General features: G+C 40.2%; 3 protein-coding genes across 7 annotated transcripts; 2 read left to right on the forward strand and 1 right to left on the reverse strand.

Annotated features, from left to right (window-relative positions):
- The first annotated feature begins 797 nt into the window (after positions 1–797).
- Positions 798–4317, forward strand: kbtbd12 (kelch repeat and BTB (POZ) domain containing 12). 2 transcript variants are annotated; one of them, XM_084703989.1, is made up of 6 exons: positions 798–981; positions 1301–2408; positions 2595–2865; positions 3046–3196; positions 3375–3572; positions 3677–4317. In XM_084703989.1, the coding sequence occupies exons 2-6, from the start codon at positions 1336–1338 to the stop codon at positions 3844–3846; spliced, it is 1863 nt and encodes a 620-aa protein (XP_084560115.1). In that variant the 5' UTR covers positions 798–981; positions 1301–1335; the 3' UTR covers positions 3847–4317. The 2 variants fall into 2 exon arrangements, with proteins under 2 accessions (XP_084560115.1, XP_084560114.1); XM_084703988.1 differs by having other exon boundaries at positions 798–971.
- Positions 4318–4679: 362 nt separating this feature from the next.
- On the reverse strand, positions 4680–8553 carry iho1 (interactor of HORMAD1 1). 3 transcript variants are annotated; one of them, XM_084703999.1, is made up of 8 exons: positions 8371–8553; positions 7303–7367; positions 7025–7184; positions 6588–6751; positions 6414–6462; positions 6254–6341; positions 5655–5716; positions 4680–5519 (listed from the first exon to the last, which is right to left on the reverse strand). In XM_084703999.1, the coding sequence occupies exons 2-8, from the start codon at positions 7356–7358 to the stop codon at positions 4791–4793; spliced, it is 1308 nt and encodes a 435-aa protein (XP_084560125.1). In that variant the 5' UTR covers positions 7359–7367; positions 8371–8553; the 3' UTR covers positions 4680–4790. The 3 variants fall into 3 exon arrangements, with proteins under 3 accessions (XP_084560125.1, XP_084560123.1, XP_084560124.1); XM_084703997.1 differs by lacking the exon at positions 8371–8553 and adding an exon at positions 7810–7963; XM_084703998.1 differs by lacking the exon at positions 8371–8553 and adding an exon at positions 7697–7845.
- c9h1orf159 (chromosome 9 C1orf159 homolog) lies at positions 7102–12903 on the forward strand. Of its 2 annotated transcripts, none has more exons than XM_084704001.1 (9): positions 7102–7240; positions 9832–9919; positions 10066–10150; positions 10357–10452; positions 10611–10667; positions 10859–10993; positions 11103–11128; positions 11232–11262; positions 11751–12903. In XM_084704001.1, exons 2-9 carry the CDS (start codon positions 9848–9850, stop codon positions 11852–11854), a joined length of 606 nt encoding a protein of 201 aa, XP_084560127.1. In that variant the 5' UTR covers positions 7102–7240; positions 9832–9847; the 3' UTR covers positions 11855–12903. The 2 variants fall into 2 exon arrangements, with proteins under 2 accessions (XP_084560127.1, XP_084560126.1); XM_084704000.1 differs by lacking the exon at positions 7102–7240 and adding an exon at positions 9403–9513.
- Positions 12904–14980: the final 2077 nt, after the last annotated feature.

Below are 14980 nucleotides of genomic sequence, written 5' to 3' on the forward strand. Positions count from 1 at the left end.
TCGTTACGACTCGTTAGTGATGTGAACTAGGTCTTGAGATTTGTGTGAACTCATAGTCAATGTACCCTGCTGCAGAATTCAACAGTTCAGTCATGTCCTCACAGAAGGGAGGTATTTAATAACTTACACAGTCAAGAAATTCTACTGAGTCATGAAAATTATTGCTTATGGAAGGCAAAACCATATTGCAGACACAGAGTATGGAAAATAAGAAACTAGGTTATTTTTATGTGCCAGTTTTTAAAAAGTCAATAGGTTTGTCTCCTAATTTAACCAGTCAATAAATCGTTGGTGCGTCTGCTGCTGTTAAGGATTGTTTGTCCATCTGACGTCTTCTTACTTTCCTAGTGGGTTCATCGGGGTCATTGTTTAATCCACACTATTTTCTGTGCACATTTTTTTATTGGTAAAATGTTTACTAAAATATATTATAGAACATTAACATTGTTGGAGAAACAATCTTTGTAGGACTGTTTACCAGCAAATATATGAAAATATATGTTGGCTAACCATGTTGAAGAATAAATGACGATATATTCCTTTAAGTGAGTTGAGGAAATTTGATTCCAACATGCAGCATGTTTCAGTACCATTCCAGACACACGTGATTAAGCCACCCTGGACTTAAGGACTAAATACTTTCACTTGTTTCTTAGACTTGAGAAATACAAACTCTGTCTATGTAAACAAAACAAATTTAGTGTTTTGTGAAAACTCCCAGAAAAAAAGGAGATTTGCTTGTTTCTCCAACCCCTTCTCTGACCCACTTATCATTAGGCACAGCATGGTCTATTTTAAGGTTAGTTGCTCAGTTGGCCAAGGCCGGTAAGGGAGGGTAAACATTCTGAGTCACTGGGGTAGGCTAGGCTGTCTATCTAATACTTTTCCAAATATCAACAACGACTGTAGCTTGGAGAGAGAATCTACAAGTCTCTTCAGGGTACAGAAAACAGAAGAATTCCCACTGAACGGTAGGAAGTGGTGAGCTTAGCTCAGGGACATTGGCATGGCTTGGTTGATCAATGGTAAAATGCATGGTGGGTAAATAGTACTTCAAAGAAGGGATCCCATGTTGCACCACTGGGAAGTGGTTTGGAGTTGTTTTTGTCTGTGCTTTTGCCGAATCATTTAGAAATACAAACATAAAAAGAACAGAAAAGATTAAACAAAACTTTTTAAACCAATTTAAGTATTGATCTTTTGTTTTAGTTCCTGTTTCTTTCAGATATCAAAAACCATTGATTACATAGATTTTTGGACTGTGACACCTTGTACAGTGATGTTGTATTTCCTTCCGCAGTTTCATAAGAATATTGCTGCTAAATAGAGAGCAAAATGGATCTCCGGGAAAAACATGGCCTGGTACTCCTGGACCAGCTGAGGAAGATGAGGGAGACAGAGATGCTAACAGATGTTGTGCTGGTTGCCGAGGGCATCAGCTTTCCTTGCCATCGTCTTGTACTGTCTGCATTTAGCCCCTACTTCCGTGTTATGTTCACCTGTGGTCTGCGCGAGTGCAACAACAGAGAGGTTATTCTGCGTGACACCCCTGCAGATAGCCTTGGTCTTCTTTTGAACTACATGTACTGCTCGGAGCTGCCTCTCTCCAATGACAATGTACAAGGAGTCTCCATCGCTGCCTTTCTCTTGCAAATGGATGATGTGTTTTCCCGCTGCCAACTTCACATGAGAGAGAACATGGATGCCTCCAACTGTCTCGGAGTGTATTACTATGCCCGTGACCTGGGAGCGGAGCAGCTTGGTGACCACGCCCAGTGTTACCTGCGGCAGCACTTTGTGCGGGTGTGCCAGAATGAGGAGGTGCTGGACCTGGAAGCTCACCAGCTGGGGAAGCTGTTAAGCTCTGATGACCTCAACATTTCACGTGAGGAGACCATCCTGGATGTGGTGCTGCGCTGGGTTCGTCATGACGTTTCTGGAGATGTTGATGGAAGGAGCCGGCATCTCCCAGAGCTCCTGAGAAAGGTCCGTCTACCACTCGTGAGCCCTGATTACCTGAGGGAGGCGATGAAGAGGAATACATCCCTGTTGGCCAATGCAGAGTGCATGGAGATGCTAGAGGAGGCTCTGGAGGTCACAGGGATGCACCCGTCAGCGGCTCCTCGACGCCTGAAGCTTCGCTACGGCATGGAGACGACAGACCTTCTACTTTGTATCGGCAATGAAGGCGGAGGGATCAGATCTCGATACGGCAGCTATGCTGAATATAGTTTTTGCTACGCTCCTTCCACAGGCCGCACCCACTACATCACATCTCCACGCTACGGAGAGGCTCTGGGTTATGTGTGTGCAGGTGTTGTCACTGAGGGGAATGACATCATAGTGGCCGGAGAGGCAGGTGCACGTAAAATGGCAAGACAGAAAGACAGAAATGTCGAGATTTTCAGGTAGGCAGCTTTTTGATTTGATCGGTTTATAATCAGTTAAATGACTAACTGTATGTATTTGATCTGTTACAGTGAGTTTTGTTAAGATTATCTGGATCAACTACCGTCAGGGTAATACTGTGGAGACTACTAACCCTTGAATTTATCTGATCTGTGTTACTCCATGGTGGTGTGTTTCCTCCCCAGTTATCAGGTTGATACTCAAGGTAGCTGGGAACACCTGAGCTCAGCAGAGTATCGTGACTCATATGCTCTGGGATCGCTGGGTGACACTCTGTACCTGTTAGGGGGGCAGATGAAGCTGAAGAACCAGTACCTCATCACTAACTGTGTGGAGCGCTGGTCCTTAAAGGGTGGACCCTGGCGAAGTGCTGCCCCATTGCCTCTACCGTTGGCATATCACAGTGTTGTCCGAATGAAAGGTCGTCTTTATGTGCTGGGTGGTCGAACCCCACAGGTATGTCTGTTGTTACATTTATTGCTTACACAGTAGAAGTAGCAGATGTATATAGAGGCCATTTCAGACTTTTCTGAATACTTTATTGGGAAAAACGACTGTGGAGGATAGGTAAATGAATCCAATGTTTTCTCCCAACCTTTGCACCTGTTACTATCCGTCATGTCTTCCCTGTGGTAGTCCTACCGAATGGATGACGAGCCTGACCGCTTAAGTAACCGGCTGCTGGAGTATGACCCAGAATCAAACAAGTGGACTGAGCTAGGTCCCATGAAGTTCTCCAAATACCGTTGCAGTGCTGTGGCTCTTAATGGGGAAATCTATGTGTTAGGTGAGACAAACAGACCAGACCTCAGTAATGATGATGAGAACACTACAGCACAACACACATTTGTTTTTTCTGATAGTGAACACTGTTGTGCCACAACATGTTATTTAGTCTTCATGATTTCTTGTCATTGTGCCTGGTTGCAAAAATCATCAGTGATCACCCAGATTTCCTCTGACAGGGGGTATTGGATGTGAGGGAGTGGATTGTGGCCAATCACGTCGCTGCCTTGATGCTGTTGAGATCTACAACCCTGATGGAGACTTCTGGAGAGATGGACCGACTTTGCCATCTCCCCAGTTGTCCTTGCGCACCAATGGTTCAAATGCTGGTGTGGTGGGGGGAAAGCTATACGTGTGTGGATATTACAAGGGAGCAGGTAAACATAATTAGTGTGACACATATTTTTACAAATATTTTGGTCAGACATTTAAACCTGTTGTACTGTAGCCTTTATTGATTTCTTCATAATGATCTCCCCAGATCGTCATGACAACATAACAAAGGACATCCTAGAGCTGAACCCATGGGAGAACCGTTGGACAGTTGTGCGCCGCAGTGTTCTGATGCATGACGGCTATGATGTTTGCTTGGTGGCAAACCTCAACCCTAGAGGACTCATGTCCCCACCTGTTGACTTGGTCACAGAGTGACATCTCAGACAAATCAAACTTTCTTTGGAATTTAAGTAAGCAATTGTCTCTGGGCCAGGAGTCAACATAGTGCTGCTCTTTGTGTTGTGTTTAGACAACTGAAGTGGAAGCCCTGAAAGTAATGAGGCAATGTACAAAAAACACTTAATAATTACTTGCACATTTCAAAAGTGACATTTTGAAAATAACCATTTAATTTGGGGGGCTAATAGAAAAAACAGGTTGTAAATATTGTCTGCTTTTAGTTTTCTATTCAGTTGAACTGTTAGTCTCTATTACAATTTCAGAAATGTGGATGTCCTGGTACAAGTGGAAATAGTTATGGGTGAATGAATAGATATCATAACATTGTTATGAGTCCCAGTAAAGGGCACATTTTATTTGAAAGAATGTGCAAGAACACAAGTATCCTTGTAAAGATACTTGTTATAAGATTTCGCTTTCCAATAAAGCTATACATACTCCTCCTCAGACCGAATTAATGCAATATTAATATATACACACACATACTGTATGAATAACATAAACAGGTGCCTATGCTGGCATGAGCGTGGGCTTTGGCATGTGCTGGATTGTTTCTAGTATGAAGAACCTCTTCCCTTACTGCTATTTAAAGCTACCCATCCTAACATGCAGCAAGTTGTTTCACGGTGAAGAGTGGGATCATGTGCTTTTGAGAGACTTTTTCAACAAATTAAAAATAAAAAAATTCTGTCAACAATTTGCTGCATAAAATAATTGTATAACATTTAAGAACACTATATAATGTTTAAATAATATATAGACTAACAAAGTCACATATTCATTCACACTCAAAAAAACTGAAGTGAGAATTTAATGAACAGTGGTTTATTACAGCAAGTTAAAACAATTTTGCCATTCATTTTGTAAAGTTAAACAACCCCCAAGGGTTAATGGATTGGGCATGACCATCACTCACCACATTAGTCAGAATCACAACTTATGTCAAACAGCTGCCAGAAGCCCCTGGCTCTCCCTGTGACCTCAGTTGTGGGATTAGCTGGCAACTGTTCCCATGCAAGATTCTCACTCCCTTTGATGCACAGAGAGCTGTTACTATCCTGGGACCAGGTGAAAGGATTGAGGAATCCTTCCTTGCCTTTGTTAGTTTTGGTCTCCCTATTGTGTTGTTTCAAAGGTTCTGGCTTGAGAATAACATCCTGCTTTTTGACAGGTGATTTATCAGATTCCTCTTTAATTCTTTCTGTTGGTTGTTGGCTGTTTTCATCCCATCCTCTCCTCCTGCTCCTGGTCTGTGGTGGTAGCAGTGCTGGCCTTCTGTTCCCGAGAGGCTGCTTCCTGCGGCCTCTCTGAGTGAATCTGTGGCCAGCTGTGATGCTCCTGCCCCAAGGGCCTTTGGAGGGAACTGCAGGCTGACTGTCGTAAGGCTGGGTGAGGTCATGGTTGCTGTAGTCAGGCTGTCTACTCTGCTCAAGCTCAAATGGCCTCTCAACCAGACTTGGCGATGTCTGGACCATACTGTTGGTCATCTTGACAGGGGTCGGCTTTGAATGCTTGGAAACCAAGGTGCCTAGTAGGGATAGGGCCTCTTCAAGCATGTTTTGGTCTCTGCCTTGCTCTTGTCTCAAGGCCTCCAGGTTCTTCTGCAAGTTATCCACATTGGAGTGTAGTTCTGTGGTGACCACTCCAGTCTAGGACAAAATAACAAAACCGTTTTTTTGGAAATCAAAGGATTCTAATGAAAGTTTTTTTTTACACAAAAATGCCTATGGATAAAATCTGGCTTCATAACATATGCACATCACGCAAGGTTAACAATTTCTCACCTTGGCTACCTTTTCCTCAAGCGATGCAATGCCATCCTGCAGACTGGAAATATTTTGTTGCACTGCAAAGATATAAGAAGTCCAATTTACAGGCATATACTTGTACTAGAAAGGCTTAAATGGTTTGAGTTTGTAAACTACAATGCAGGTGATAGTGTACCCTATTTTAACAATGATTAACCAATGTCCACAAACCAATCAAAGTGAATCCTTATGATCACTTTCTAATACAAAGTGACAGAGTGGGGATCCTAAGGGTAACAGAAGTGAGACCAATTTATTTGTTGACCAAGAGCACTACCTACTGGTCAGAAAATATCCTTAGCGAATGGAGGGAAGATTTATGATTAATGTTGATGCTAAGATGTCGATAGAAATAGAAATGCTATCTCCATCATTGTATATTAATTTAATTGTGCTTGGAGGAATTAATGCAATACAATTACATATATGAATAATTGAAATCAGAATGTCACATTGTTGGTTCAACCTGCACCCTCTTAATCTGCAAATGCTCTAGCACTGAGCTAAACCCACACTTAATGGAGAATATCACTATATCAGAATGTTACCAAATTCTTAGTTACACCTAAACTTACATGTCTTTGTCACATTTTTTAATTCTTCCAATAAGACTGTTCTGCCCATGGTTGTATTTTCTTCAATGCCAGCAAGTGAGCACTTCATCTGGAAAAAAAGGTTGCTTTATTAATAGATGAACATAATTATCTTAAAAGATAACTTTATGTCATTGCTTACATTTTCAAGGTTTTCCCGAAACTGAAGACATTCTGTGGCAAGGATATCACTGATAACAAATAAAACATGATTAGGTTATAGGCTTGCATTGTTGTGTCAATATGTTGATGAAGAAAGGATTCAAAGGAAATGTGGAGGATTGCTCATACTAAGAGCCTCAATATCAGTGCAGACCTTTCCCTTTTTTCTTTTGCCTTTTTCTTGTCCGCTTCAAATCTATCCAGAATGCTAAAAACCTTTCCAGTAGGGAAATTTGGTACTCTGATTTTGTCTTTGCAGTCTCTCTCAAGTAGGAATGGTTTTGTTTGATAGTTGATTGAGATTTTTGGATCACTTGCCTAAAAAGAAACAATGTCAATATGCATTTGAGAAATTATGATCTACATGATTCCCTGTCTTAATTGGTGCTACAAAGAGGGATAATTATCAAAGCATGTACTGAATAAACTTTTAGTAATGGGATCAATAGTGATACATGAGATGGATACATTGACAAATGTTTTGCCATAATTGATAGCAACAGGTTACTGGGCTATTTGAGAACATAACTTGCAAATCTAAAATGGCAAAAATGTTAAATCTTCTCAGAAAAAAATATATATTTTAGCTACCTCCTGTGAACTTTGTTGGGAGGCTCTAGATGAAAACGGTATTTCCTGAGACGTGCCCTGTGAGTTTTCAGGCCAGAATTGAGATCCGAACAGAAACTGTGAGTCTGATATACTGGAGTAGTCACTGGTAGCCCCATTCCTACTTATACTCTTAGTTACACTATTTTTAGAAAGAGAGAAAGGAGAGAGATATTTCAGTATTTGCATATGAACTAAGTAAGTACGACAGCGCTAAATCAGGTTCTATAAACGAACTTTTATCATGAGTAGTTGCCTACCAAGTTCCGGTTGGGAGGCTTAGGATTTCCTTTATGTTCCACACATTTGGATTCATTTTACACACCTGTTGCGGTGGGAAAAGAACATTGTATACTAAGAAAAACCAATGTGTACAACAGCTAAAATGAACTGGGAAAGTCTGATTTTGATGAATTCAAATACAGCATTCATAAAAAATACTGGAGCTCAAATGTAGCTGTAGGCTAACTAGCTAGCTGGCTTATTACCGGTCGCTGGCGCGGTCGCAATATTACACTAATTAACCACCAACACAGTAACTTAGCAAACAGTAAATTATAAAATGAAGTAAGTGATTTGTTTGACCAAACCAACCAAACTGTTATCAACCCATATAACGCTAGCTCTAACTAAACAAGCTAACGTAAATCGTACATCACAAACACCAACAAATACTTCAAATTCAAAGAGGTGCCCTTCTGGTCATTTGTAGCCGAGCTGTAGAACGCTAGTTTTCCTGTATTGAATAGCTAACATTAGCAACTTACTAAACAACCCAGCTGTGTAGTGCTTGATTAATTAGCCTGGTTTATTCGAACCCAGAATAGCAGTGAGATGACAACTAATGACACGCCAACTGTCTATAATTATTCCCGCCATATCAGCACACCCGCTGTCTCGTGGGGCGTTTTAACATTCACATTCATTCATTTAGCAGACGCTTTTATCCAAAGCGACTTGCAAGAGAGAGCTTTACAAAACTTGCTAGGTCACTGATCATAACAACGAGATAGCCCCAAACATTGCGGGCATCCAAAACATGAAGCATACATTGTGAAAAACCAAAGTGCCAAAGGGAAGAACCAAGAGCATGTGGTTGAACAAGTTAGTAATAAACAAGATTAACCTCAAAAAGTGTACCTGTTGAAAAGCAAAAATATTTTAAAATTAATTTCCCTCTGTCATCCTTATTTAAAACATGCTTTATAATGATTGAATTGGGACATTGGCGAAAATATGTTAATGGATTAATGGAAGCTCATGTAGGCTAACCTGTTTACAATTGTGCATTCTGTAAAAGTCAACACATTGTGTCAGTTTCCCAGCACCTTTATGTGAATTTCTGGAGCAATACAGAAGGCATGGCATCGTGATGGGGAACGACAATCAGTCCTTGAAATATCCTCATTCAGATTCTGGATGGCCTGAGGGTAGAATATGTCAGGGCCTCAGGATAGATAGATCCTTCTCCTCAACCACAAAAGAGAGAAGGTGCCGTTATATTTGAAAGGGCCTACTGGAATCCTTAATGATTCTGCTAACATAGTCCTGCACTGCACCGTTTAGCGTAGATGCCTTAAAGGTGTAGTAGGCTACTCCTCCTGGGATACTTCAGCTGACCGTAACCTTCCCTGTCAGGATGCTCTCGATGGTACACGTATAGATATTACGGAGTATGTGGGGAAACAATTTCCTGAAATGTCTGAGGTAGTACAGTCTCTGCCATGTCTTCCTCACCACAGTGTCTGTATTACACAACCAGGTCAGGGCCTTGGTAATTTCAACACAAATTTACCACCAAAGTTATCCACCCTGCCCATAGGGACATCTATTTTGGGGGCTATAACAACTAAAGGCATGACTTGCCAAGGACCCATCCCTTATGAGCAACTGTTACTGTTTCAGACTGCGTTCAATGCCCTCTTGCAAGAGTACGTATAGTATATGAAGTCAGGTCATTAGTCAAAATTAGATTTTTTTAAATTGGGCTATGCATTTCTATTGGGCCCCGTCAACCACACTAACTTTGACAAAGGTGCTCAATTTGATGCAGGTGGGTATCATGCACCGTGTCAGAATTTTTAACTAACTCAGAAGTACTCCTGGAATCAATTATTCTACACCGAAGTATAGCTACGTCATGAAAAACACACTCCTTCCTATGATATCATTAGTATTTCGCTGGACATTTGTCCTGCGAAATGAACTTGTAAGTCCCTAGTCTGGTACTGTGGCTACACGCATCAATCAGTGATAAATAATACATTTGTAATAACATGTCTCTAGCCTATAAAAAGTTAATCTAATCAGGAGACATTCTAATAATTTCTCCAATTAAATCAAGTAAAGACCTTTATTTTGAAAGACAATCGCGCTGCGCCGGAAGTCTCACTGTCAGAACTGTCAGTGCTGTTAGTAAATGGGTGTATGGTATTGGAGTTAAAACTCTTCGAATCGCAGTCTAGTGCCGGGTGAGTAAATGGAAGTTTTCTTTTGGTGATGAAATGAACTGTGAATGCTAAGTTGTTGGTTTTATATTTGAATACAGACATATTTAAATGTCATTCGCCTGTGTCAACAACATGTGATTTAGCTACCAGTAGCTAGCTGTGAGACACCCACAACTATCTTGCTAAACTGGATGTTCTAGATTGTGGTGTGTATCCATTGAGTCATTGGCATTGTCTAACTGTTGCTGCTCCCAAATTGTTGTTGTGAAATTTATATTTATTATTTGCCAGAGGTTTCTAGTTAGATTTGTTGGTGACTGACAATCTAATATTTTTCAGCTTCAAGCCACCAATAATGGCTCTATCAAACCCCATAGTATTGGCAGTGAGTTTGATTGTGTTCAGGCCTGACGCCCCAGGGATCAAGGTAAATAAGTAACTACAACAATTTCCTTGTGCATTCTATTTCAAACCAATGTCCAGGCAGTAGGGAAATGGTGACTAGACTATTACATGTGACACGAGATTCAGCTTTAGCCTTGACATTTAACAACTATTTATTGTTTTGCATAGGCTCTTCATCAGAATCAATTTGACTGCTGTGGAGAAAGACAAAGAGTAAACAGTTCATGTTCAAATTACACTCACTGTGAGCCAGGTAATTTACTATCACCAGGTGCATCCATTTCCCCTCCTTGACAAGTCCCTACACATCTCTTATGACCTCTTATCATCAAGGTAGAATGTATATTTCTCACTATTTCTAGCCTTGTCATTAAAGGGTAAAGCCAAAATGCATACCTCAATCATAAACCAACAGAAAACTATTACTATACTATAACTATACTGTGTTGATGTCCTTAGGATGTTATCTACGTGTCCTGGAGAACAATACTTCTTTGTGTATGCAGTGTGACCCAGCAACTATTGAAATGGACAACCTCACAGCCTGCAATTACAGTATGTAGTCACTAGAAGAGCCCTTGAGAATGGGGGGAGGGGAGTAACATCTTTGAAACATCTTTTTCTTTGAAAAATTAGAATGAATCTTCATTTATTAGAATTTATGGTAGTGGATGTACTTCTTATGCTCATTTGCATGTCTTTGCCTGATTTAGCTTACACTATGGAGAAGACAAATCGAACGACAATGACTACCTTTACTCCCAACATTGGTAAGCAATTGTGATGATTGGACATCCTACAAAATCATGTCATAGATCTTGTACAATTCCAGAAAGTATTTCATGTGTGAATGTTTATCTAGTTTACAGTACAAATGTGATTCCGTGTTTGTTTGTTATGTGTAAAATGTAACTTTTTTGTGTTTATTTGGGCATTTTGGTTGTTATGTTTTTGTAACCAGGTGGCCCAGGAGTGGCAGCCTCCCTCCTGCTTGGAACTTTGTTGATTAGCCTGTTCCTGATCCTGTCTGTTGCCTCATTTTTCTACCTCAAGCGCTCGCATCGACTTCCCAGTATATTTTACCGGCGCAACAAGTGTAATTTAAATTTGTTGATCAATTTGATTGCAAAAGTATATAGTTAATACTGGTTGAATAGGATCAAACTGAATTGACCAGTCATACTTTGTGTTTGTGGCCTTTACAGCCTACATCTTCCAGCCAAGTGAAACAGTAAGTTTTGTTTTCCACTGTATTCCAGTAGCGCAGGCATGATCAAAACTACAATCTTAAGTGGTTCAATGACCGAGGCTTTTTTCTTCTCTATTGTATAAAGGCTGTCATGATACCAGGATCAACATCTTCAGGTAAGAAACCCTCAACATGCACTATACCTGTTATAATGCTAGGATGGTACAGAATTGGACAGTACTGTGGAATTGGATTCAAAGTAGTTGAACTATGATATAAAAGAGTAATCTTCACAGACAGATGCATTGTGTTGTGTAAGAGTTTAGTTATTTAACCCTTGTGTTCTCCTCGGGTCATTCTGACCCATCAGTCATTGTGACCCACCGTTGTTTGCGACAACTTTACCACATACAAAAACAAAGTGAAGCATTTTCTTTTAACCGTTGGGCTGTCTTAGACCCCCCACATTAAGAAGGTTAAAAAAAAAAAAAAAAAATGCTTTTGTATTGGGTAAACACAACGATGGTTCGTTATGAACCTTTTGGTCATGTGACCCGAAGGCAGCACAAGGGTTAAATATGTGTGGGTCAAGTCCATGTGTAATTGAGACTTGCCATTGAGTTTGTCAGGTTCCTTAATTTCTCCATTCCCGTTATATCTTTAGGGAGAAAACCAAGATATGTCAGAAGGGAGCGTCCCTCTGCCATATCTGCGTCTAGCGGTGCCACAATCCCCACCACTGCCACCACCAAAGTCTACAATGTGTAAAGCGAAGAGCAGTTCATGTGTGCCAAGGCATGTTAACAGCATTGGTTGGCATGTCTTTCATCTGCAACATTGCCACAACCTTCTTTGTTTGCTCGTTTTTTGTGAATAGTTCTTTTTAAAATGTATTTTTTTCAGTATGCATATTTTGCTTTGGGCCAGAATAGTTTTTACATTATCCTCCATTGTGGATAGTGAATGACCTATGAGTGAGTAATTTGTAGTCAAAGCTCTGAACCAAATTGGATGTATTATGATGTATTGTTTTGTTGCACACATGCTCAATAAGAAAGTAAATCAAAGAAAGGGCGCTTGAAATTGACATGGCAAATTTCAGTTGGACCCATTGTTGTTTTGTAAACATTAAATACCCTTATGCCTATGTACTGGATTGGTATAAGGTTGGGTTGAACTACATTACATTTTCTGGAATCTTAAATAGATGTTCAGATGAAGTTCTACTTTTTATTTATCATACAGACATTACTTGAATTTCATTTCAGCACTGACAAGGAGCTTCATTTGTGAATGTTTTGCCAAACTGTGTTGAGATGTTTGTCTTTCAAGCTAAATGCACTTACACATTGCTGTGCCATTTGTGTTTGCTTGAAGTTTTTACAAGGAAAAGCGTGGTGATAAGTCAGAATTAGATGATAGTATTGGGTATTTAATTGGTATCCTGTGGCCTTATACAGCACATTCTTAAATCAATAATCCAGTGATTTTTACGAATAGCAAGTTTGGGGACAGAACACAAGTTGGCTATGGGTCATTTGGAGTTCCATGCTGTGTTTATAGGTGAATCTTGTGAAGTTGTTAATCAGAGAATAGGAACCACTGATGGGATTTTATTCAAAGGAGTATTCATCTTTTGCGTAGACATTAGCTGTTGTACAGCCATTCTACAATTGTACATCTGTACATACAGGTTTTATACAAATGATTTATTTGTGTTTTTTGTAATGTAATTTTTCTAGTTTAATCATCATGAAGTATGTTCTGAAGAGTCTGTATTGTTTACAGGATTAAAGCACCTTTATTTTAATCTCCCATTATGTCTCCATTATGTATTGACTGTTAAGCCAAACAAAGAAGTTATGCTTTATTTTACCAATACTCACTCCCATCCATTTGCTGAGTCATCTTTATCAATTTTTTTCCCAACCTTCCTGCCTAGTCTTCTGGCCCAAGAGAGATTGGGGAATCAAAATGAGCTTTCTTCTCTATCTACCTAAAGGAGAATTGTGAGCAGGTGAAACTTCACAACAGTAAAAGAGAAGGCAAGAAACTCGACATTCTATGTTGCTATTATGATGACAACGCTACATTCATTTCGAACAATGCCCAAATTCTAATATTTCTCTCAGAACCACCCTCACAGACACCCAATACCAAACTTCAAAGGTAAGGAATCAAGAAGTTCTGTGAAACAGTACAGATCTGTCAAAATATCGAGGCTCAATAAAATGTAGTTGACAGATGACCGAATACGTTGAAGATAATATTCTATCTATTATTTTTTTTTATGGAACATCCTATGTTTCTACAATATTTAACAATATTTTAGATCATTGCTTACAGTGTCTATCTACAGGAGATTGGAGGAAGCAGGGAGAAGTTAATAATTAATGTATCACATACACTATTGGAACTGAATGTTAACCTTCCTTATGCTGGGCCTCACACCTTAGCAACAAATCCAAACTGCTCCAATTGTATTACTGTGGCGACATTGCTGACAGCTTACTCAACGCTGTTTTACTGCACTTGCATCTTTCAGGCGCTCTTTTTAAATGTACACCGAAGGACAAGAGCAATGCAGAGCCCAGAAGTCTGGCATACAAACATAACTTCAGTGGATGATGAGCCTGACCATCCTGGGGTCAAACCAGAATGCTCGATCTGTTTCAACGCTTATGACAATGTCTTCAAGACACCCAAGATGCTGGACTGCACCCATACATTTTGCCTGGAATGTGTCTCTCAGATCATGGCTGTGTCTGTGGAACAGGAGGGGGTTCAGATTACCTGTCCTTTCTGCAGGCATCCCACATCTATTCCTGAGAGGGGCCCACAGGCCCTACTTACCAGCCAGGAAGTATTGACCAGGCTGCCCAGCAGCCAGCAGCAGGATGTGAGGGTGTGGATAGAATGGAAGAAGATGTGCTGCACAAACCATCCCAGTAACCCCTTGACCTGTATTTGTATAGAAACTGGAATAATTTGGATGGGCAGTCAGATTGGCTGCTTCCTTAGGATGTTTTTATTAATGATGCTGCTTCTGCTGATGTATATATATTTTTCGGTGCTCTGTCCCACCGGCCTTCTCAACTGTCATAGACACAACATGACTGCCATTTGGAGGTCCTCCACAAACACCCTTCTTTACCCTGCCACACTGCCATAGTTAGTAATGGCTTCAAATAAAATATGACAAATCTTCATGTCTAGGTCAAATGCTTTCTCTCAGAACTGCAGACAGGTGTATCCAACGTGAACACAACGACAACCCCTGATAAAAAAGAAAAGAAAACAAGATACAGATAACACTTTAATTATCACCAGGTAAGCACATTTGAGTTTTCCCCCAGAAGCTTGAATCTTATGTCGCTAGGATATTTATATGCTCCCTGCTTTTGTGATGGCGATGTTCTGCACTTACCCTTATCCAATACGCGTGTCCACTACAGCGTTTATTAACGCTCTGGACCGCTTGCCTTCCCACAGTACACCACGCTCAGGGGCGTGTTAGACAAGTTAATACAGAGTTGTCGTTCTCTAAAGTCACTGTTGTAATTATGGCCAAGCGTGCAGATTTGAGTTCATGTAGGCTACTCACAATATCGATCAAAATACCGCTTTTACACAACATTTGTGTAAAAGACGATATTTTACTAGTGCAAGATTGAAATAGAATACATGTTGTCTTTATTATGTTCATGCGTTGTAGAGTCTTCCCCATTGTCTTCCCCCATCCACCAAAATGCTATCTGGATACTATTTTATGATTGGATGGACAGCATGTTAGTCAAACATTTTGATTGGTGAGAGGACATTCTCCGGAAGTGGTCATAAATACCATAAAAAATGTTATCTTGTTTTTAATTGCTTTCACAAAAATAGGTAGCC

The sequence above is a fragment of the Hypomesus nipponensis genome, chromosome 9 (assembly GCF_054491055.1).
Source record: "Hypomesus nipponensis isolate SF chromosome 9, ASM5449105v1, whole genome shotgun sequence".
Lineage (NCBI taxonomy): Eukaryota > Metazoa > Chordata > Actinopteri > Osmeriformes > Osmeridae > Hypomesus > Hypomesus nipponensis.

Excerpts from the sequence above, each read along its gene's own strand:
- iho1 (XM_084703999.1), bottom strand. The coding sequence starts at position 7,358 with ATGAATCCAAATGTGTGGAACATAAAGGAAATCCTAAGCCTCCCAACC. Across the intron at positions 6,342-6,413 it reads TTCGGGAAAACCTTGAAAAT|ATGAAGTGCTCACTTGCTGG; the intron begins GTAAGCAATGAC and ends CTTTTTTTCCAG. Across the intron at positions 5,520-5,654 it reads TTGAGGAAAAGGTAGCCAAG|ACTGGAGTGGTCACCACAGA; the intron begins GTGAGAAATTGT and ends ATTTTGTCCTAG.
- c9h1orf159 (XM_084704000.1), top strand. The coding sequence starts at position 9,470 with ATGGTATTGGAGTTAAAACTCTTCGAATCGCAGTCTAGTGCCGG. Across the intron at positions 9,514-9,831 it reads GAATCGCAGTCTAGTGCCGG|CTTCAAGCCACCAATAATGG; the intron begins GTGAGTAAATGG and ends AATATTTTTCAG. Across the intron at positions 10,668-10,858 it reads TACCTTTACTCCCAACATTG|GTGGCCCAGGAGTGGCAGCC; the intron begins GTAAGCAATTGT and ends TTTTGTAACCAG.
- kbtbd12 (XM_084703989.1), top strand. The coding sequence starts at position 1,336 with ATGGATCTCCGGGAAAAACATGGCCTGGTACTCCTGGACCAGCTGAGG. Across the intron at positions 2,409-2,594 it reads AGAAATGTCGAGATTTTCAG|TTATCAGGTTGATACTCAAG; the intron begins GTAGGCAGCTTT and ends TTTCCTCCCCAG. Across the intron at positions 3,197-3,374 it reads TGGGGAAATCTATGTGTTAG|GGGGTATTGGATGTGAGGGA; the intron begins GTGAGACAAACA and ends TTCCTCTGACAG.